Source organism: Hemiscyllium ocellatum, chromosome 23 (assembly GCF_020745735.1).
Source record: "Hemiscyllium ocellatum isolate sHemOce1 chromosome 23, sHemOce1.pat.X.cur, whole genome shotgun sequence".
In the NCBI taxonomy this organism is placed as follows: domain Eukaryota; kingdom Metazoa; phylum Chordata; class Chondrichthyes; order Orectolobiformes; family Hemiscylliidae; genus Hemiscyllium; species Hemiscyllium ocellatum.
The window spans coordinates 50647435-50671856 of record NC_083423.1 but is presented as its reverse complement, the minus strand read 5'-3'; the positions used below and the strand labels follow the sequence as shown (position 1 = coordinate 50671856).

The following is a 24422-nucleotide window of genomic DNA, read 5'->3' as shown; positions in this document are numbered from 1 at the left end:
GGGCCATCCCTCCTATACCTCCTACACTGGTAATCGAGTTCCTCAATTTTCCTCTCAGTGACTCTGAGTAAGAATTTGGCCTGTGCCCAATGCCTCCTCAAATGGTGCAAAGGGAATCAAAGTCAGAGAGTCATTCAGAATGGCAAGAGACCCTTCGGTTCAATCAAATCACGCCGCGCATAATCCCAAATATTTCTACTTGATCGTCTTTTGGAACAGCACCAGGCAAAACAATAACCAGTTCTTCCAAAATGTCAACGGTGAGGCTAAGCTAATTTATTTCCTTTCTATTTCAAATTAAATGTAGGCAAATTCCATTGGTGTGTCTCTTTTTCAACCCCTTGATTGGCTGTAAGAAAGACCTTTCTTTTAGCACGGAACTATATTACACCTCAATAAAAATAGAGTTCAAATGTTTAACACTAGCAAGTCAATTACAAGGTTGACTTGTAACTCTGAGGAAAAATATTTAAACATTACTTCAAATACACACACAAGTTTAAAGTTTAGCGAGCATTTGATACAAAATATGCAGTTTAATATGCCCTTAGAGGGCTTGAAGTATTAGGTATTTGGTTAATTGTATCCTCAGCGAAATGCATAGATGCTGTTGAATTTTTAGTAAATATAATTTATTATTGATACACTTTTCACTGGGCATTGTGCTTCAATAGGCTAAGAGAAGACAAGGAAATAAAGGATCTTCAAAATCTGTGGTTTGGAAACAATTTTCTTCTCTATCCTCTGCCCAAAAGCTTTTGCCTGAAGTGTGGTTCATTACATCTGGCTTCAGTTTTCTTCTTCAAGATGAATAATGTACACATGCGTTTTTCATCCCAGCAAGTGAAATTTCCAGTGATAATCAAACAGGAGATACAGACCTGAGTGACCCGGCTGCAGCCATTTTGATGACAAGTTCATTTCAATTCAGACTTGATTTTCTTTCTTGACGATTTCATGAAATGGCTCAACCAGTGGTCAGGTGATCACTGTGGCCATCTTGATTCAATGTTTTTTCTCTTTTTAAAATCATTTCACTCTGTGAAAAGTCCCAGGTAGTAAAAATCAGATGATCAAAGTGAAAATCCATTTTTATCACTTTCTGTGAGGAATGCTCTTAAACATAACATTTCATGAACCAGTAGAACTCGGGAGGAACCTCAAACAGGATAGATTCAACTGGGTGAAAGGGGGGATTGTAGATGCTGGAGATCAGAGTCGAGAGTGAGGTGCTGGAAAAGCACAGTAGTCTGGCAGCATCCAAGGAGCAGGAGAATCCATGTTTCGGGCATCAGTTCTTCATCAAGAATGAGATTCCTGATGGTCATCCCTGATGAAGGGTTTCTGGCCCAAACATCGATTCTCCTACTCCTCGGATGCTGCCTGACCTGCTGTGCTTTTCCAGAACCACACTCTTGACGCTAGACTCAACTGTGTAAGATCGACAGGTCTACTTTCACGGAGCAAATAGTGTGGTCTCAGTATTTTAGTTATGGTGACATTCTGAAATCTTCTAAGGTCAAACAATTTGCATGTTAACTGTAAGGTTCTGAGCCCTGATGGGACTTGCATTGGAAGGTCCCCTAGGAAACAGCACTGACTACCTCAGTTGTTAAAGTGCTACTATTGCCATTTGACAGGACAGTTTCACGTGTTCCAGATAAGGATGCTTCTAGACTATGGGCGTTGTCTTTCCTCATTATCTTTAAGGAGGTGGTGGTAGGCCTTCTTCTTGAACTGCTACAGCCTGTGTGATGAAGGAACTCTCCTGGTGTTGTTAGGCATGGAATTCCAGCAATTTGACCATACAATTGGCTGCTGTAAGTGTTGAAATACTAATTATCCATTTGGAAGAAAGAACGAGATAGTAAGAGGATTGAGAAATGTTGGTGGTCTCGTAATTCAAATTAATGCTCTGGAGATATGTGTTTAAAACCTACCTTTGCTGATGGTGACCAAATTCAATGTCCAAAAATCTAGATTTAGAGGGTGGGCTGATTTGACCCGAGATCAGCTAAAGGTCAGTCACGTTGAGTTTCATGGAGCCCTACTGGGTTTCTTGCGCAGTCTTCCCAAACTGCCCTTGTTACCTATGCACCTTGCCCATACAATGGCCTGCTCATCATAGTCTCCCCTTCCCCACAGGTGGTAGTATTGGCCACTGCTGGGATTTCTCAGAGTTCCTGGCATTGGTGCCATCTTTCAATCCAAACCAGGCTCCTTATTAAGAGCTGTCATTTTGTAGATGCCTTGTATAGTCCTTGTCAACTGCTCTAAAACATGTTGGACAGAGGGGAAGTTGGCACCCTACACTGCCAATGGGCATCTGGAGGTCCTGGTGATCAGTGGTACACATGAGCACTGCTAATGGATCAAAGTCTAAGTTGTTAGTGACTGATGTCCAAAATGGAGTCACGAAGGAACAAGTGGTGAGCTGGTCTCTCATCCGTGTTGGTAATTGACTACCTGGTGGCTGGGGGAATGGGAAACTGCACATCAGTGAGGTGAGATGACATGATAGTAAGGATATTGATGAACACAAATTGGTCTTTTGCCACCCCTTTGTGAGTCTCATCTTATCATTCAACACTTGGTTGGAAGATGGGACCATTTGCTCTTGATGTTGAAACGTTCCTCACTGCTGATCTCTACTTCCTCACCAATGGCTATATAATAGAGTGACTGGGAAAACTCAGTTTCATGTCATCACAGTTGGTCATTGTAAAAATCCAGTTGGTTCCCTAACGTTGTTTTATGAAGGAGATCTGCTGGTCTTGCCTAAAGGTGGCTCTAAACCCACAACAACGTGGTTGACACCATATGCTCTAGACAATTAGGCAAGGGCAATAAATGATGGCCTAGTCAGCAATGTCCATGCTCCATAAATAATTTGAAAAATATATACAAAGAGGAGATGTCAAACTTTTCTTGACACACTTTATTCAAGAAAGATTGTAATGAGCAACCGGGGAACTATAGACCTGTGAGTCTGACTTTGGTTGTGAGTAAATTGTTGGAGGTGATTATAAAAGATAGGATTTATGGTCATGTAGAGAGGAAAACATTGATTAAGGATAGTTAGCATGATTTTGTGCAAGGAAAATTGTGTCTCACAAACTTGATTGAGTTTTTTGAGGAAGTTACCAATAAGATTGATGAGGGCAGAGCAGCCGACGTTGTTTACTTCAACAGGATTCCACACGCTAGACTAATTAGTAAAGTTAGATCACATGGGATTGAAGGTGAGCTTGCCAATTGGATACAGAATTGGCTTATCAGCAGGAGACAGAGTAATGGTGGATGGTTGCTTTTCGGACTGGAGGCCTGTGACCAGCAATGTTCCACAGGGATTGGTTCTGAGTCCTCTTTTGTGTTGTCATTTATATAAATGATTTGGATGTGAATATGGAAGGCATGGTTAGTAAGTTTGCAGGTGACATCGGGATTGTAGACAGTGAACAATGTTCTCTACAATTACAAAGGGATCAAATGGGTGAAATAAAGCAGATGGCAAATTCAAGCTGGACAAATGGGAGGTACTTGGTACAACAGACAAGGGTTGGGCATATACAATTAATGGTAGAGCCTTGGGTACTGTTGTAGAACAGAAGGACCTAGGAGCGCAGCTACATAATTATTTGAACTTTGCATCACATATAAACAGGGTGGCTAAAAAGGCTTTTGGCATGCTTGCATTCATTGCTCAGTCCTTTGAGTAAAGGAGCTGGGAAATCATGTTGAGGCAAAGGCAAAGTACAGGACATTGGTGAGGCCTCTTCTGGAATAATGTGTTCAGTTCAGTTTTAGAAAGGATATTATTAAGCTGAAGAGGATTCTGAAGGGACTTACAAGGATGCTGCTGGCTATGGAAATTTTGAGATATAAAGGAAGGCTGGATAGGCTAGGACATTTTTCACTGGAGCATAGGTGGTTGAGAGGTGATGTTATATAAGTTTATTAGATAATGAGTGGGTAGAGAAAGAGTTAATGGTATCTGTCTTATTCTTCGGACGGGAGATTTCAAGACAAGGAGGAAGTATATTTTTAAGGTGAAAAGATAGAGATTTTAAAAAGACATGAGGAGCAAACGTTTCGCAGCAGAGAGCGGCGGGAGCTGGGCGGAAGTTCAGGCGGAACTCAAAGCCAGTCGGGAAGGTAAGTGATTGCTATTACAGTAGGTGTGTTCTAAACCCCAGGTCCTACAAAGTAGGGTCTCCCTCCCTCCCTCCTCCTCTAACCTAAATTAAGAGTCCACAGATTGCCACAAAAAGAGGGTCTAAGGAAGTTTGGATCGAAGAGTGAGGCTTTAGCTCAGGAGTCTTTGACAAGGAGGTTGAGTGAAGTGATTACGCCACAGTTGAAGAGGGTGAAGACATGACTGCCCAGCTACATGCGCTACGTGCTTGATGTGGGAGGTCGACGACTCTGGTGTGTCTGGCTCATATATGTGTGGAAAGTGTGTGCACATTCAACTATTGCCCGAGCATATTGCAGCGCTGATGAAAGAACTCGAGGACCTTAGGCTCATCCGAGAGAAGCATGATCTTTCCGGACAAGACCTTCAGTGAGGTTATTACACCAATCATGCCAGAAGAGAGCAGAAGAGAGCAGACGATGAGGAAGTCAGAGAGGAGACAGGTGCAAGAGAACCCCGGGAGAAGTACCTGTCAGGAACAAGTTGAAGTTTTTGGAAACAGTAGAGACTGATGACACTGCCAGTTCGCAAGGCAGCCAGGTCTGTTAATCCAAAGTTGGCGCAGAGGCAGAGCGGAAGAGTCGGACATTGCACAGAGCCGTGGTAATAGGGGACTCCATCATGAGAGGAACTGACCGGGATTTTTGTAGCAGCAGACGGGATTTAAGGATGGTGTATTGCCTTCCTAGTGCCAGGGTGTAAGACATCGTGAACAGAGTGCAGGAAATCCTCAAGGACGAGGGTGAAGAGCCAGAGGTGGTGGTACATGTCAGCGCAAATGATGTTGGGAAGAAGAGGAGGAACATACTACAGTGGGACTTTAGAGAACTAGGAAGAAGGCTGAAAAGCAGGACGTCCAGGGTGGTTATCTTCGGTTTGCCTCCAGTTCCTCGGGCTGGTGTGGCCAGAAACAGGGAGATAATGGACTTAACGTGTGGTTGGGCGCTGATGCAGGAAGCAAGGATTTAAGTTCTTGGATCACTGGGGTATATTTTGTGGTAAGCACAAATTCTACAAGAGAGACGGTTTGCACCTTAATAGGTTAGGGACCAGCATTCTGGCAGGCAGGTTTTCTACTGCAAAACCGCTACATTTAAACTAAGTAGCGGAGGGGGAGGGGACAAACTGGATGTTTAAAAAGGAAATTGAAGGGAAAGTTAGAACAAAAGAAGTCAAGAAAGACAACTGTATCAATGAGGCAGAAAACTCAAAAAGGGATCATGCCGTAAGGTTGAGTGAAATAGGGGTTGATGGGAAGGGTGAGAGCAGTAACAAATTAAAAATACTATATATGAATGCATGAAGCATTAGAAATAAGATGGATGAGCTTGAGGCTCTTTTGGAAATTGGCAGTTATGATATTGTGGGGATAACTGAGACGTGGCTTCAAGTGGACAGGGCCTGAGAAATGAATATTCAAGGCTACATGTGCTATCGTAAGGACAGACTGACGGGCAGAGGGAGTGGAGTGGCCTTGTTGGTAAGGGAGGATATTCAGTCCCTTGCACGGGGGAACCTAGAGTCAGGGGATGTAGAGTCAGTGTGGATAGAGCTGCGAAATACTAAGGGTAAAAAGACCCTCTTGGGAGTCATCTACAGGCCTCCAAACAGTAGTCTGGATGTCGGATGTAAGATGAATCAGGAGCTGAAATTGGCCTGTCGCAAAGATGTTACTAAAGTTGTTATGGGGGATTTATGCAGGTAAACTAGGAGAATCAGGGTAGTATTGGACCTCAAGAAAGAGACTTTGTGGAGTGCCTCAGAGATGGATTCTTAGAGCAGCTGGTGCTGGAGCCGACCAGGGAGAAGGTAATTCTGGATCTGGTATTGTGTAACGAACCAGAATTTGTCAGAGACCTCGAAGTGAAGGAGCCATTGGGAAGTAGTGACCATAATACATTAAGCTTCAATCTGCAATTTGAGAGGGAGAGGGTACAGTTGGAAGTGACAATATTTCTGTTGAATAAAGGGAACTATGGAGCTACGAGGGAGGAGCTGGCCAAAGTTCAATGTGCAATACCTTAGAAGGGATGACAGTGGAGAAACAATGGCAGATATTTCTGTGTATAATGCAGAAGATGCAGGATCAGTTCATTCCTAAAAGGAAGAAAGATCCCATGAGGAGGCATGGGTGGCAGTGGCTGATGAGGGAAATTAAGAAACATATAAAATTAAAAGAGAAAAAGTATAACATAGCAAAGATAAGTGGGAAAACTGAGGACTGGGAAGCTTTTAAAGAGCAACAGAGGATTACTAAGAAGGAAGTACGCAGAGGAAAAATGAGGTATGAAGGTAAACTGGCCAATAATATAAAGGAGGATAGTAAAAGTTTTTTTTAGGTATGTGAAAGGCAAAAAAATGGTTAGGACTAAAATTGGGCCCTTGAAGACAGAAACGGGGAATATATTACGGGGAACAAAGAAATGGCAGAAGAATTAAATGGGTACTTCAGATCTGTGTTCACTGGGGAAGACACAAGCAATCTCCCTGAGGTAACAGTGACTGAAGGACCTGAACTTAAGGGAATCTATATTTGCCAGGATTAGGTGTTGGAGAGACTGTTAGGTCTGAAGGTTGATAAGTCTCCGAGGCCTGATGGTCTACACCCCAGGGTACTGAAGGAGGTGGCTCGGGGAATCGTGGATGTGTTGGTGATTATTTTCCAGAGTTCGATAGATTCGGGGTCGGTTCCTGAGGATTGGAGAGTGGCTAATGTTATACCACTTTTTAAGAAAGGTGGGAGAAAGAAAGCAGAAAATTATAGACCAGTTAGTCTGACCTCAGTGGTGGGAAAGATGCTGGAGTCTATTATAAAGGATGAAATTACGGCACATCTGGATAGTAGTAACAGGATAGATCAGAGTCAGCATGGATTTATGAAGGGGAAATCATGCTTGACTAATCTTCTAGAATTTTTTGAGAATGTAACTCTGAAGATGGACGAGGGAGATCCAGTAGATGTAGTGTATCTGGACTTTCAGAAAGCTTTTGATAAAGTCCCACACAGGAGGTTAGTGAGTAAAATTAGGGCGCATGGTATTGGGGGCAAAGTACTAGATTGGATTGAAAATTGGTTGGCTGATAGGAAACAAAGGGTAGTGATAAACAGTTCCATTTCGGAATGGCAGGCAGTGACCAGTGGGGTACCACAAGGATCCGTGCTGGGACCGCAGCTTTTTACAATATATGTTAATGATATGGAAGATGGTATCAACAATAACATTAGCAAATTTACTGATGATACTAAGCTGGGTGGCAGGGTGAAAAGTGATGAGGATGTTAGGAGATTACAGGGTGACCTGGACAAGTTAGGTGAGTGGGCAGATGCATGGCAGATGTAGTTTAATATGGATAAATGTATGGTTATCCACTTTGGTGGCATGAACAGGAAGGCAGATTACTATCTCAATGGAATCAATTTAGGTAAAGGGGCAGTACAGAGAGATCTGGGTGTTCTTGTACACCAGTCAATGAAGGTAAGCATGCAGGTACAGCAGGTAGTGAAGAAGGCTAATAGCATGCTGGCCTTCATAACAAGAGGAATTGAATATAGAAGCAAAGATGTGCTTCTGCAGCTGTACAGGGCCCTAGTGAGACCACACCTGGAGTATTATGCGTAGTTCTGGTCTCCAAATTTGAGGAAAGACATTCTGGCTATTGAGGGAGTGCAGCGTAGGTTCACAAGGTCAATTCCTGGAATGGTGGGATTACCTTTCACTGAAAGACTGAAGCGACTGGGCTTGTATACCCCTGAGTTTAGAAGACTGAGAGGGGATATGATTGAGACATATAAGATTATGAAAGGATTGGACACTCTGGCAGCAGAAAACATGTTTCCACTGATGGGTGAGTGCCGAACCAGAAGACACAGCTTAAAAATACGGAGTAGACCATTTAGGATAGAGATGAGGAGAAACTTCTTCACCCAACGAGTGGTGGCTGTGTGGAATTCTCTGCCCCAGAGTGCAGTGGAGGCCCAGTCTCTGGATCAATTTAAGAAAGAGTTGGATAGAGCTCTCAAAGATGGTGGAATCCAAGGGTTATGGAGATAAGGCAGGAAGAGGATACTAATTAGGAATGATCAGCCATGATCATATTGAATGGTGGTGCAGGCTTGAAGGGCTGAATGGCCTACTCCTGCACCTATTGTCTATTGTCTATTGTTTTACACAGAGGGTGGTTTGCGTGTGGAATGAACTTCCTCAGGAAGTGGTAGATGTGAGTAGAATTACAATGTTTAAAAGACATTTGGATAAGTACATGAATAGGAAAGGTTTGGAGTGATATGGGCCAGGAGCAGGCAGGTGGGACTAGTTTAGCTTGTTTGGCATGGACTGGTTGGACAAAACTTTCTGTGCAGTATGACTCCCTGCCTCTATGGCCAGGTTGGATGTGAGATGAACTGCTGTAAACGTGTTGGAGCACAAACAATAGTAACTTCCTTAATTGTATCAGATATTTGAATTAGAATTAAAATTAGCTTTATTGTCACCTGTACCCACATGAGTACAGTGAAAAGTGTACACGTCGTTGCTTGCAGCATCATCTTAGGTACCAAGGTACCTAGGTACAGATTCTCAAGTCCAAAGTTGTAGGGAAAAAAGTTAGAATAAAGAGATATAGGGAAGACCTGAAGGGTGAGAGAGAAAGAGCAGTTTGGTAGTCAGGAGCATGATCTGCAATGCATTGCCTGGAAGAGTGGTGGAAGCGTTCATGAGGGCACTAGATAATCATTTAGAGAAACAATGTGCAAGGGTGTGGAGAAAAGGCAGGAGAATGACACCAAGTCATGATGCTCATCTGGAGAGCCGGTGCCCTTATCAATACATTGCTAAGTAAATCAGCATTTAATGGAGACTGTGCATGGAAGAAAGTGGGACATAAAAGGAAAATAGTCTGGTAGCCAAGGAAATGAAACTCCCAAACTATTATTGTTCAACATTTGCCTACATTAGGTAAAGGAGCATGTCTGTCATTAGTCTCTCTTAACCTTGTTCAGCTCAGCTGAAATCATGTGCAGGGCATATTGAATGTGTCATTTTGCAGGTAAACTATATCAATTCCTTGTTGTTACTATGGAGATCTTGGATACAATCAGTCAAAGTTATGGGTGGACATTGTGTTCACAAAGCTCCCAGAAATTCACACAGCAAAATGCAAAGTATAAACACCAAGGAACAAAAAAATGTCGACATATCTATATATTTTATGGACCTTAATAGGCCCCGTTGACAGCACTCTTCCCTTTGTTGAAGGTTGAAGGTTTACCTACTCGAGGTCTTGAGCATGAGCCTCTAGTGCTGCACTGTAGGAACTGCTGTCCTTTTGGATGAGATGTCAAAACAATATCCAGTCTACCCTCTCGAGTGGATGCAGCAGAGCCCACAGCATAATGGTAAACAATGGAGGTTATTCCAGATACCTAGCCAAAACTCAACCATTACTTAACATCATTTAGTCAGGCGATCATCGTTTGTGGGATCTTACTATGCACAAATTGCATCCGACAGTGTCTACACTTCAAAGTGTAACTGATTGACTCGAAAGCATGCTGAAACATTCTGAGGTGTAGATAGGTGCAATGTAAATGCCCACCTTTTGTTTGCTCTCCTCTGAATGAACGTTTCACTTGTTGTAGGCTAGGTTTTGATTTTGGCTGTCCAAGCTCAGGACTCCAGTATTGGTGCAAGAGCTTTGCTGTACAGTTGCCTTAAACCAGTCATCCACTTATGGGTTTCCTAAATGGGGCAAACAAGGGAATGGCTTGTTGCCTTGCAGATTCCTGGCAGTTGCAACCTCCTAACATTACCCACAGTCTAAAATGCAAACCACTTGGACCTCCCTGTATGTGATACATATGAGTCTACTCTGGGTTTATTATCCCAACCTTTCCCTCGAGTTGCCTTCTCATTTGTGGGTAGCTTCAGCCTGCCTTTAAACATAAAAGGCTGTCTTTCTTTGAGATTTGAAAAGCCAAGGCCTTTTGTTTTGGAAGGCAAGTTGGTTGATAAATGTTAGAAAAGTTTTGCAGTCCTTACCTGAGCTCACAAATCCTATGTCCACAAACAGCTTGGCACAGAATGATCCCAGCACAAAGCCAAATAAGGGGCCCAACAATCCAAATGTGTACATGCATCCTAAAATAAAATGGGATTATTCAGTTACAGGTGATCAAGTTGCTGTAGTTCCTTACTTCCCTTTCTAGCAATCTTTTAAAGTGAAGTAGACATTTGGAGAAAACTTGAGACATGAGCTTGAGTATGAAGGCTTACACCACCGCAAATTTGCTTTACTTTGAAAAGTACGTTTGGATTCATTTGGAAACTTTTCATTTACCTAAATAGAAGACAAAGTTTTCCTGTTTAGCGTGATCATCAAGGTAAGATATACCCAAAGGAATGACTGGTGTCTCCCCAATTCCACGGATGAGATTTCCAAGGAGTGCAAGGACCCAGAGGGAGGATTCAATTGTTTTTTCGCAACCTGATACAACACAAATATGCTAATATGAAGAGAAAAAAGTAGCAGTATCAGAGCTAACAATAATCTGTTCAAAAAATGGAACTTTACTTGCCCAGTTTAGGCACTTTTGAGGAGCTGTTCAGGAATTCTGGCGTTAGCTTGTCATACGGGTCAGTTGAACACAAGGACACATTTAATGTAGAATTGTGTGAGGGTTTAATTGCTGATTCATATTCATAGCTGCAGAAATGTCAACAGTTTTGCTAATGTCATTATGTCTAATATTACTTTCACTAATGTATTTTCTCACAGAATCTCGAATAATTCTAAAACGTGGCTATAGAAACTTACCGTCCCATGATGAAATGGGGCAAGGTTATTATAAATGAGCCAATAGCCATGAGGACCATACCAGTTGCGATTAGTTTTGGTCGATGAAACTTAGCTCCAAAGTGACTCACAAAGGCGATCACTGTCAGATTCCCTTTAGTCAAAACAAAAACGACGCATGTGAAAAAGAAACACAACCTGTTTCTGATCCTGTACTCAGATGGTTTTTTTCCTGAGTTTATCACTTACCAATTTCAAAGCTCCCATCAGTGATGCCAACGAGTGAACTCGGAATATTGAAGCGTCTTTCCATCTGTGTGATTGTACTCTTCATATAGCTCCCAGATAATGCTTTCGCGAAGAAAGCAAACGTCAGAGCTGCGAGAAACAACTAAACAAAATCACATTTGTAAATGAATGTTCTTGGGAGAGCAACTGTACCAGGAAGTGGTAGTCAATTCACACCCATAAATATATTTTCACTGTAATATTGTTAAAAATGATTAATTTTATATATATATAAAATTAGTCATTTTTAACAATATTATATATGTGGTTGACATTTAACTGGGCAATTAGGGATGGGCAATAATTGCTGTCCTAGTCAGCAACACATACATCACACAAATGAATAAAATATAAATGCATGATTTATGGTTATAGCAATGTTCTGTCTGGTTCAGCTCAAATAAATATCATGCTGAATCACTCAAAACCTGTTCGAGAGAATTTGCCAAAGTATGCCACTAAACCCACCAAGAACATATCAGTACATGCTCATGTTGATGAATTTTTCTTTAACTGTAGGGCCAGCCAGGGTGGAATTGGTGCAGCCTCCAAAACGCAAATATTACAGTGTATTAAATCAGGGAAAGAATCATCAACCACTAGTATTTATTTAATGTCTTTCGGGAAATTTCCTTAGATACAAAGTAGAGGAAGGCAATGGACAAGGAGTGAGGTGAGTTGGGAGGGTTGACTTAGGACAGACTTTCTGTGAAGGAATTTCAAATCAATGATGCGGAGGGAGAAGTAGACATCAAAGTGACAAATCATATTATTACTGCTATATATGCTTCCAAGAAAAGACATTTGTACAGCCTTCAGTAAGAGAATGAACCACAGGGATATGTAGCAAACCAGGTTTAGGGATAAATCAAAATGGTCAGGAGTGATTATTAATTACAAGTAATGGGACAGAGAGTATAGAAAGGGTCAGGAAGCTAACTTCAGGCTGAGCAGATAATGAGACAACTACATGAAGGAGGGCAGTCAGCACAGGACTGAGAGCGATGTACTTAATAATACACAGGTTACGAAACAATGACAATGAGTTTGTAGCTCAGATTGTAATTGGTGGGAACGATGTTGTGGGCATCACAGAGATAAGGAAATGAAACTCCCGAACTATTATTGTTCAACATTTGCCTACACTAAGTAAAGGAGCATGTCTGTTATTAGTCTCTCTTAACCTTGTTCAGCTCAGCTGAAATCATGTGCAGGGCCTATTGAATGTCTTCTGCTGGGAACAAAGAGGTGGTGGCGGAACTGAATAGATAGTTTGCTTTAGTTTTCATGGCAGAAGACACCATCAGAATACTAGAACTTCAAGAGAGTCAGGGGCAGAGGTAGGTGCAGTGATCATCACTCAGGAGAAGGTGCTGGGAAAACTGAAGGGTTTGAAGATGGATAAATCACCCACACCAGTAGTTCTGAAGGAGATCGCTGAGGAGATTTTGGGAGGCATTGGTGTCGATCGTTCTGTAATCACTAGAATCAAGGAGGGTCCCAGCAGATTGAAAAATGCCTAATGAAAAGCTTCTGTTTAAGAAAGGAGGGAGGCAGAAGATAGAAAATTACAAGCCAGTTAGCCTGACCTTGGCTGTTGATATGATTTTAGAGTCTATTATTAAGGGTGAGGTTGCAGAGTACTTGGAAGTGCATGGTGAAATAGGGCTGAGTCAGTACAGCTTCATCAATGGGAGGTCATGCCTGAAAAATCAGTTAAACTTCTGTCAGGAAGTAACAAGCAAGTTAGAAAAAGGAGAGCCAGTGGGCGTGATCTATTTGGATTTCTAGAAGGCCTTTGACAAGGTGCCACATAGGAGGCTGTGAGCTAAAATAAGAACCCATGGTGTTTGAGGCAAGGTGCTGGCATGGATAGAGGATTGGCTGACTGGCAGAAAGCAGAGAGTGGGCATGAAGAATATTTTTCAGGAGGCAGTCAGAGTCAGTGTTGGGATCACAATTATTCAATTAACTATCAACAATCTGGACAAAGAAGCTGAGGGCATCGTTGCAAAGTTTGCAGTTAACATAAATATACCTGAGGGACAGATGGTGTTGAGGAAGCAGGGAATCTGAAGAAGGACTTAAACAGGTGAGGATAATGACAAAGAAGTGGCTGAGGGAATGCAATGTGAGAAAGTGTGAGATTTTGTATTTAGATAGGAAGAATAGAAGCATGGACTATTTTCTAAATGGAAAAAGGCTTTGGAACTCTGAAGTACAGAGACACTTAGAAAACCTGGTTCAGGATTCTCTTAAGGGTAACATGCAGTTAGGAAGCCAAATACAATGTCAGCATTAATTTCGAGAGAGTTAGAAAACAAGAGCAGAGATGTACTTCTGAGGCTGTATATGGCACTGACCAGACTGCATTTGGAATATTGTGAGCAGTTTTGGGCCCCATATCTAAGGAAGGATGTGCTGGCCATGGAGGCCTTCCAGTGGAGGTTCACAAGAATGATCCAGGGAATGACGGGTTTGCCATATGAGGAGTGGTTGAGGACTCTGCATCAATGGAATTTAACTTCAAAGTTGGGAGAAGATTTGTAGCTCAGGTGCTCGTTGTTGTGGTTCTGTTCGCCGAGCTGGGAATTTGTGTTGCAAACGTTTCATCCCCTGTCTAGGTGACATCCTCAGTGCTTGGGAGCCTCCTGTGAAGCGCTTCTGTGATGCTTCCTCTGGCATTTATAGTGATTTGTATCTGCCGCTTCGGGTTGTCAGTTCCAGCTGTCCACTGCAGTGGCCAATATATAGGTCCACGTCGATGTGCTTATTGATTGAATCTGTGGATGAGTGCCACACCTCTAGGAATTCCCTGGCTGTTCTCTGTTTGGCTTGTCCTATAATAGTAGTGTTGTCCCAGTCAAACTCAAAGTCTCCGAAACTTTGAATACCTACGGGTGAGAGACGCTAAGACAAGCCAGGAAATAGGAATCCTGTGCCAACTGCCTAAGCGCCACATACGACCAACTCCGGTTCCTGCATGAATTCCGAAAAATCGAATCCTTCCATGTGTCAGATACAGACCACCAGTCAACAATCCACAAGCCAGGGACACAGCCAGACAGAACGGAATCAGGATGATCCAGGTAATGATTACAGATGCACACTACAGACTACACAAATACAGACAAGAAATTGCGTGCCAAAAATCGTTAATTTCAAAAACCACCAATCAGGAATGGACCCAGACAGTAGAACAGGCCATCACCATAGTACAGAACAGGACCACACACCACAAAAAAACGGCACTAAAAGAAAAAATGGCCAAACTAACACACAACAAAGAGGACACCACAACACACTCCTGGGTCAGAAACCTCTCCCACAGACAGCTTACAGACATGGAAAGAACAATACTGGCCAAGGGACTCAACTACAACCACAGGGATGCCAAGACAGCAGACTTCCTAGCAGCCCTAGGAACAATGGACTGACAGAAGAGACACAACAAACAGTGAAACAAAGTATCGTACCCTTGATAACAAGGAAAAGACAAACACACAACCTCAACACCAAGGAGAGGGAAGCACTAAAAGCACTGAGAAACGACAAGAACATAATCATACTACCAGCAGACAAAGGCAGAATGACGGTCATCCTGGACAAAGCAGAGTACATCTAAAAAGCGCAACAACTACTTGCAAATACCAACACTTACCAAAAGAGGGAGTTTGATGCCACCCCACAGCTCACCAATAGGATAAACAACACACTGAGGAACCTACAAAAAAACGGACAGATAGCCAGGTTTGACCTACAGAGAATGAAACCTGAAAGCAACAACACTCCCAGATTCTATGGACTACATAAAGTGCACAAACCAGACATCCCACTTAGACCCATAGTATCACTACCAGGGACACCATCATACAAACTGGCTAAAGAACTACAGCAGAAACTGAAACACCTGATCAGCGGATCCAGACACTCTATACAATCAACACAGGAATTCTTGGACATCATCAGAAATATACACATAGACAAGGAAGAAACCATGGTCTCATTCGATGTAACGGCACTATTCACCTCTATCAACAAAACCCTAGCCAGAGAAACAATAGTCAGCCTGCTGGACATACAGAACAGACAACAAGATGGGAAACCTATCAACAAAGACTGCATACTCAAACTACTGACCTGTGCCTCACAACACACTTCACATTCAACAACCAAATATATGAACAAATCAACGGCACACCCATGGGCTCACCCATCTCTGGACTCATAGCAGAAGCTGTAATGCAAAGGTTAGAACAAACAATCTTACCGCAAATTCAACCTAAACTCTGGGTCAGATATGTCGATGATACCTTTGTAATCATTAAAAACACAGAAATAGAGAACACACACCGAATCATCAACACCACACTCACAGGAATCTGATTCACTAGAGAGGAAGAAAAGGACAACCCACTCCCATTCCTAGACATGATGGTACAGAGAACACTGAACGGAGAATTCACCACAAAGATATACAGGAAAGCCACACACACAGACCAAGTCCTAAACTACGAAAACACCGTGGGCGGCACGGTGGCACAGTGGTTAGCACTGCTGCCTCACAGCGCCTGTAGACCCGGGTTCAATTCCCGACTCAGGCGACTGACTGTGTGGAGTTTGCACGTTCTCCCCGTGTCTGCGTGGGTTTCCTCCGGGTGCTCCGGTTTCCTCCCACAGTCCAAAGATGTGCGGGTCAGGTGAATTGGCCAAGCTAAATTGCCCGTAGTGTTAGGTAAGGGGTAAATGTAGGGGTATGGGTGGGTTGCGCTTCGGCGGGTTGGTGTGGACTTGTTGGGCCGAAGGGCCTGTTTCCACACTGTAAGTCTAATCTAGTCTAATCTAACCACCCCAACACACACAAAAGAAGTTGCATCAAGACACTGTTTAAAAGGGCCACAACACACTGCAGCACACCAGAACTGCAAAAAGAGGAAGAAGAACACCTATATAATGTATTCGCCAAAAACGGATACCCCCGCAATTTCATCAACAGATGCCTAAGGGAAAGACAACAGAATGAGGACATGCCACAACCCAAATGACTAGCCACACTACCATACATCAAAAACATTTCTGAACTGACAGCCAGACTATTGCGACCACTAGGACTCATAACAGCACACAAACCAACAGCCATTCTCAGACAACAACTCACCAGGACGAAGGGCCCGATACTCAGCAGGAGCAAAACCAATGTAGTGTACAAAATCCCATGCAGGAACTGCACAAAACAGTACATAGAACAAACAGGAAGACAGCTAACGATACGCATCCATGAACACCAACTAGCCACGAAACGACATGACCAGCTATCCTTAGTAGCCACACACTCAGATGACAAGCAACATGAGTTCGACTAGGACAACACTACTATTATAGGACAAGCCAAACAGAGAACAGCCAGGGAATTCCTAGAGGCATGGCACTCATCCACTGATTCAATCAATAAGCACATCGACCTGGACCCAATATATCGGCCACTGCAGCAGACAGCTGGAACTGATAACCGGAAGCGGCAGATACAAATCACTATAAATGCCAGAGGAAACATCACAGAAACACTTCGCAGGATGCTCCCAAGCACTGAGGATGTCACTTAGACAGGGAACGAAACGTCTGCAACACAAATTCTCAGCTTGGCGAACAGAACCACAACATGGAATTTAAATGGTGTGTTGATATGTACGTTTAGGATAGATTTGTTTTAACTGGTTCTCTTGAAGAGAGGGTGTTGTAAAAGTGGTATGGAGGTGTCTGCTTCATGAAGAGTGAATAGCTTTTGTTTTCTGTTAGTAGACAAGAGAAACATGAGTGGGTGGAGTCAGGCTCAGACAGACTCAGGGTTTTAGTCTTGCTTTCAGGTGTTGAAGTTGGGGTATTGGAGTTAAGGCTGCTAGATACAACTCTTCCTGTCTGCTGCTGCAAAAGCTTGAGATGTCTCTCTGCTGTTAGCTTCATTCTGTCAATGTGCCTTATCCTGGACTGGAGAAGATCGCAAGTGAGGAAAACCTGTTTTGCTGAATTTGCCTTTGCCAAGGGTGTGTTTAGGGGATGCTTCGATATTGGAACAGTTGATGAGTGGTGGTTAAATTATATAAAATTATGTTAAGTGTTTCAATCGATTGAAATGTTATGCCAATCTTTTTTTTTCTCTATTTTACCTATGGTGTAAGAATATAGTGAGTTTTGCTTAAAGCCTAGTACTTTGACAAATCAAATCACATCTGAAACACAGCACCTTACATTTACCTTAAAAAAAGACGACTCATCTTGCCTACTTTCTTTCAGCCAATATGCTATCACTTTTTATTTACATTTTTCAAGAGCTTTGAACTTGATAGTTTTTCATGTAATGTGGCATTTCAAGAAGTTCAGCTTCAGCTGTCACACCTTCAAACAAAAAGCTGGTGCTGAAAAAGTGGGAGTTACAATTTCATGAGAACGTCTTAATATAATTTAGTTGGTGGTAGAGGAAGAGGAGATCCAGTTGATAAATATAAGTTTTCATCTCACTCCAGATATGTTAACTGTCTAGTAGGGAGATGTTTTGATTTTTTTTAGCATGCATCAGTGCTGGGTCCTCTACTTTTTGTCATTTTACATAAATGATTTGGATGCAGACATAAAAAGTACAGTTAGTAAGTTTGCAGATGACACCAAAATTGGAGGTGTAGTGAACAGTGAAGAGGGTTACCTCAGATTACAACAGGATTTTGACCAGGTGGGCCAATGGGATGAGAAATGGCAGATGGAGTTTAATTCAGATAAATGCGAGGTGCTGCATTTTGGGAAAGCAAGTCTTAGCAGGACTTATACACTTAATGGTAAGGTCCTAGGGAGTGTTGCAAAAGGGCATAGGTTTAGGGTGAGAGGGGAAAGATATAAAAGAGACCTAAGGGGCAACCTTTTCACACAGAGGGTGGTACGTGTATAGAATGAGCTACCAGAGGAAGTGGTGGAGTCTGGTACAATTGCAACATTTAACTGGCATTTGGATGGGTATATGAAGGAAGAGTTTGGAGGGATATGGTCCTGGTGCTGTCAGGTGGGACTAGATTGGGTTGGGATATCTGGTCGGAATGGAGGGGTTGGACCGAAGGGTCTGTTTCCCTGCTGTACGTCTCTATGACTCTATGACTCCAAGATAAAGTTAGGGTCTAGGCTATCTCCTTGATACATTTTGAGGGGGTTCGGTCTGGTCCATAACACATGCTTTGATGTCACATACCTGTTATCCAGGTATAGTACTGTCTGTCTACCATCTATGCTATTTTACAGCAAACTGCTTTTACCATTCTCTTGAATATTGTCACAAGTGTTCTTTCTGCAGGCTTTTAAAAACCTTTAGCACTTCCCTGTTGCTGAGAAACTGCAAGCAGAGTTTGAAGATCTCAGAATGCTGCTCATGATGAGTTGTATGTGTAGTCAGATCAAATCCACACAGCAGCTCACCATATTATACTGGTATGCCAGGGGTTGGTGAAGATAGCTGTTTCCATTCTCTTTAAATAAAGGAAACTGCAGAGTATGTCAGCCTAGATGAGAGCCACTTGCTGCTCTGACTACAAGATTATCTTGTTAACTAGTTCATTGCATGTTATAGGTTATAGGTTACATTGATAGGATAGACATTGTTACAGAGTCTTTGATGATCGGACGTTAGGACTCATTACTTCAAGATTCAAGCTTGTTCTGTCCACATCGTCTACGCACTCTATATCCCTTTACCTGTACTTACCAGTGGAACAACCAACAGGATTAATTGAAATTAAATATAAATTTTGACCTACAGCACATGGATTACAATGGTTCAAAAAGCCAGTTCACCATTACCTTCTCAAGGACAATTAGGGTTGGACAATCAATGCTGGCTGAACCAATGATGCCCACATCCTACAAGTCAATAGAAAAAATTCTATATGCCGTCATCATAGCGGTGGTTATGGCACTCCTCAGTATCAACCCTCTCAAATTTTTTCAGATCGATTTGCAACTGTAACCTTCCTTAGACAACTAGGAACATCAGTGTTATTTTTCTCCCCTACAACTTTGCAATGGTAGTTTTCTGCTCTAAGCCCACCATCCCCATATAGAAACAAGTCAAGAGGGAGCCATGATATAAATGAAGGGGATCCTGACCTCACATATTTTTATGGTTGTGATTTGTAAGTTTGGAGCCTTAAAGGCTTGCAAGTTTACTGTCTCTTAATCTGCAAATTATGTAGGAATGATGCCTTCTTCTCTAAAATGTTATGTTCCGGAGTCTGGAGAATTTGATTTTTTTTAAGGTGCTGCTGTAATCCCTTTGCTGTCTGTCCAATTGCCCATCTCCAAGTTGGATGGCTTTCTTTTGAGCAGGACATTTGTTGCAGGCAACTCATTGGACACAGTTTAATGGGGATCTGAATGGATCTAAATCCATTAACCAACCACTCAACTCACACTCCAATTGAGAAACTCCTCCCATTAATCAAGTCAAAAGTATCCCCACTTTGAGAAGCTTTTGCTCCAATTGGAAAACTCCAACCAATCAGCTTTATGAGCCAATAAGAAGCCTTGCTTTCATAATCTCTGATGGTGGACATAAACAAAATGCATAAAGCTATCTCGTAGTCCATTATTTACATGTGAACGTGCAAATGTATGCCTTAGGAGCTGGAGAAGACCATTCAGCCCCTCAAGCCTGTTCCACCATTTGATGGGATCATGGCTGATCTGATACATTTTCCTGTTTACTCCTGGTGCCTTTTAATGGCCTTATTGGTCAAAACTACATTGAACTCAGCTTTAAAGGTATTCATGAACTTAGCCTACACATTTCTCTGTGGAATGGAGCTCCACAGCCTCACAATCCTCAAAGAGAATTTGTTTTCTTACATCTCTGTCTTAAATGAGAGACCCAATATTTTAAAACTGTGCCCCACTTGTTCTAGTCTATCCCACAAGAAGAAACAGCCTCTCATCCTTGTGTCAGTGTAGTAAAGGTTTGTACTTCAGTGGCTCATGAACAGTGTTATTTTAACCCAATGGGCAGTATATCCGAAGGTTATTTAGCAGAAGGTATCATCTAATTAACTCTGACCCAAGCAATTAGTGGGATGTCTTGCTGTATTTGATGATCTCAGGTCAAGGGTTCATAGAGTTATAGAGATGTACAGCATGGAAACAGACCCTTTGGTCCAACTTGTCCATGCTGACCAGATGGGTGGCATGGTGGCTCGGTGGCTAGCATTGCTGCCTCCCAGCACCAGGGACCCGGGTTCAATTCCTGCCTTGGGCAACTGTCTGTTTGGAGTTTGCACAGGTTAGGTGAATTGGCCATGCTAAATTGCCTGTAGTGTTAGGTGAATGGGTCTGGGTGGGTAGCTCTTTGGACGGTTGGTGTGGACTTGGTGGGCCAAAGGGCCTGTTTCCACACTGTAAGGAATCAAACCTAACCTAAAATCCCAATCCAATCTAGTCCCATCTGCCAGCAGCCAGTCCATTTCCCACCAAATCCTTCCTATTCATATACCTATCCAGGTGCCTTTTAATGTTCCAATAGCACTGGCAGGGATGTTCAACAGTTGAAGTTCGGGTCTACAGATCTTATGGGTTGATGCAAAACATTGGGGTCACAACACTGGAATCCCAACACTAGAATCACAGCACTGGAAACACAGCTATGCAGCACAGGAATCATTGCTTATCAGCAGCCAATGAAAGAAAATGTTTACGTAGATCGATTTAACAAGATTGATAAAGTCTTGTTCAAATTGTGTGATCCTTTAGTCAGGCTAAACATTAATTGCTGTATTGAACTTGGGTCACTGAGATACAAGAGTATACTGAAACCCTGGGGTCCAAGCAGAAGAGGTTTGCAAGGCTACATCCCTGACTTCAGAAAGTTCTGGAGATCTTAGTAAATTTAACCTGACATTCAACATGTCCAACTGTCATTGTTCAACAATGAGGAAAGTCTGAAGAGACTCAAGTCTGGCAGCTTGAAGACAGGGGGAACCTGACAGATAATCCCTATGTAAGGTGGAAAATAGTATATAAAAAACAAACCCAGAATATCACTGCAACTAAAGAGCGAACTTGGAAGAAAGTGGATTTGGTTTCAAGCCAATAAAAGTCAATTACAGAACTGGATGTTCAAAGTTTGTGCGAAGATTTGTAGCTCGGGTGCTCGTTGTTATGGTTCTGTTCACCGAGCTGAAAGTTTTTCTTGCAAACTGGATGTTCTCAGCTCAGACTGATAAATATCTGAAATGGTTACAGTATTTGAGGGAGGAAGTCTAGAGTTATTTAAGGAATAATAGAATGTCATCATGGAAGGACTGCATGCATTTCTGGCTGTCTGAACAGAGAGAGATTTCACTCCCTATGATGTTTTAAACCTGAAGCATAAAGCAAAGAAAAATCCCCATATCTGAGCTATCACTAGGTGAATGCCTGATTACCTTGACATTATTAAAACAAGAGTGTCTATCCTCCTTCGTTAAAGGTCCAGAATGAGGTGATGCAGAGTCTACTGCAGAGGCCTTGGGCTCTTGTGCTACGTTCTCCATTGGTGAAGATTCTGGATGAAGTGGCGTGGTCTCCTCCATTCGTGAAGGCTCTGATTGGTGGGTTACATCCTCCTTCAGTGGAGGACACGTTGCTTCCGCCTTCTTCCTCAGTGAAGGTTCAGAATGATCCTGGGTGCTCTCCATCTGCGAAACCTTGGGATGATATCGCGTGCTCTCCATCAACGACAGTTCAGTTTGATATGAAATGACCAACGGCTTGGGTATTACGGCGTCTCCTGTTCTCCTGCAATGAAAAGATCTCAACAGTCAAACCAAATCAGGAAGAAAGTGTGTACAACAAGAAGCTTCAACAAGGAGAAAATCTGGGCCATCTACCTCGGTTCAGTTTGTGCAGACTTTAAAGAGAGAGGTTCCAGTTCACTGTGAAGCAAAAAGCTGAAGAACTTTGGAGAGGCTTTGTTTTTTTTCAGCATTACTGATTAACGAACAACAAACAATGAGTTCAGTATTTGCCTCCTTAAGACTACATCTACGATTGGATTGAATCCCAAAAACACCACAGTAGCAACAGGAAATCAGAAAAAAGAGAAATTAAACCACAAAGGCTAGAAATGTGAAGCACAGCAGAATAAAAAGATTGAAATGAACAGCATCTGGAGAGGAACAAAGCTGGGTGTCGTTTGAACAGTTAACTATTAGAACGACAGAGGCTCAGAGGAAAAGTTTCCAAATGGCTGGCTTCTGTCCTTATAAACATACATGGACTAACTATGCCTTTCAGGATGATTTATTCCTCTTCCAGCAACAAATGCTGATTGTCTGAGCTCATAAGCGCTTCTGAACTTTTTGCCTTTAATTAGCAGGACACCAACCTTCTGACATAAAAAGGTTGAAATATACTATCATCATTGCCAATGAAGTGGTTACAGTATTTGAGGGAGGAAGTCTCTAGGAAACCTAGGCTTGAGATTCCCTACATGTGGAAACAGGGCCATTTGGCCCAACAAGTCCACACCAACCCTCTAAAGAGTAACCCACTCAGACCCACCATTTCCTTCTGACTAATGCATCTAACCTGATGGGCAATTTAGCACAGCCAATTCACCTAACCTGCACATCTTTGGAATGTGAGAGGAAACCACAGCACCTGGAGGGAGAATGTGCAAACTCCACACAGTTACCCAAGGCTGGAATTGAACCCAGGTCCCTGGTGCTGTGGGGCTGCAGTGCTAACCACTGAGCCACTGTGCTGCTCAGTGTATTCAAAAAGAGATTTGAAACTGTGCTGAACAGGTTAAGCTTCAAGTTTTCACTAAGAGTAAATTGTATAACCATAACAGTAAACTCTGTCCTGAACCAGTGCCATCAGGCAGCATGGTAGAAGATAATCTTTTTTATCCTACTTTACAATGGAGAAAGATAATTTTATTTCTAATCTTTTTTTTGCCAGTTTTTTTTCTAAATTAATTTAACAGTGGTGCAGTTTCATTAATGCTGTTGCAAATGGGTTTAAAGCACTTTTAATAACAATCTGTTTTTCTACCTGTGAGTAACCGAATTGAAAATCACTGCTAATGATTTAATGGAATTACACTAAGATTTTCATAGAATCCCCTACAGTCCATTTGGCCCATTGAGTCCACACTGTCCCTCTGGGGAGCATCCCACTCAGATCCATCCCACCCCTACAGCCCCATATTTCCCACGGCTAACCCACCTAACCTGCACAACCCTGGACACTATGGGCAATTTAGCATAGCCAATCCACCTAAACTGCACATCTTTGGACTGTGGAAGGGAACCACAGTACCTGGAGGAAACCCAGGCAAATACAGGAAGAATGTGCAAACTTCACACAGTCTTCCACAGCTGCAATAGAAGCAGGGTCCCTGATGCTGTGAGGTAGCAGTACTGACCACTGAGCCACCATGCAACCCTTAGCTTCATTTGGTAGCTTCATTGGCGTAGACTAGTAAGCTCCTTAGTATTTTTTAAAAGTTATGGAATGAATAAACAGTGTCTCCTAGAGCTGGTGCCTTGACAGAAATGAATATGATTTCAAAAGACTTTCAGAGGCAGGACATTTTGGCGCACACAAGGACCGATCCAGGTGAACTGAATCCTGATCCAATGTAAAAGATTATGGAATCATGCATGGGATTTCATGCATTGCTCCCTTTTACTATTCATTTGTGTTGATTGAGAAGATTCTATCCAGGTTGCCCTGATATAATTCACGGAGACCGGGAGAGAGTTAAATTCAGTAAGTTAGTGGGCGGCAGGGTAGCATGGTGTTTAGCACTCCTGCCTCACTGTGCCAGAGACCCGGGTTCAATTCCCAACTCAGGCGACTGACTGTGTGGAGTTTGCATATTCTCCCCGTGTCTGCGTGGGTTTCCTCCGGGTGCTCCGGTTTCCTCCCACAGTCACAAAGATGTGCAGGTCAGGTGAATTGGCTATGCTAAATTGCCTGTAGTGTTAGGTAAAGGGGGGGAATGAGTGGGGTGTGCTTCGGCGGGTCGGTGTGGACTTGTTGGGCTGAAGGGCCTGTTTCCACATTGTAAGTAATCTAATCCAAGTGTAATGATTTTTCGAAACACACTCCTGGTGGTTGAGACTTTATGCTGTGA

The 24422-nt window shown here is 42.6% G+C and overlaps 1 protein-coding gene across 1 annotated transcript in view; it reads right to left on the bottom strand.

The window, feature by feature from the left end:
* The window catches only part of LOC132826821 (solute carrier organic anion transporter family member 1C1-like), a 54495-nt gene extending 32484 nt beyond the window's left edge, over positions 1 to 22011 (bottom strand). Inside the window, exons 1-6 of the mRNA XM_060843070.1 lie at positions 21724 to 22011; positions 11237 to 11378; positions 11009 to 11141; positions 10770 to 10897; positions 10532 to 10678; positions 10234 to 10332 (exon numbers count right to left, since the gene is read on the bottom strand). Coding sequence (XP_060699053.1) covers positions 10234 to 10332; positions 10532 to 10678; positions 10770 to 10897; positions 11009 to 11141; positions 11237 to 11378; positions 21724 to 22011 — 937 coding nt within the window. The remainder of the gene's footprint in view (positions 1 to 10233; positions 10333 to 10531; positions 10679 to 10769; positions 10898 to 11008; positions 11142 to 11236; positions 11379 to 21723) is intronic.
* Between the last annotated feature and the right edge of the window lie 2411 nt (positions 22012 to 24422).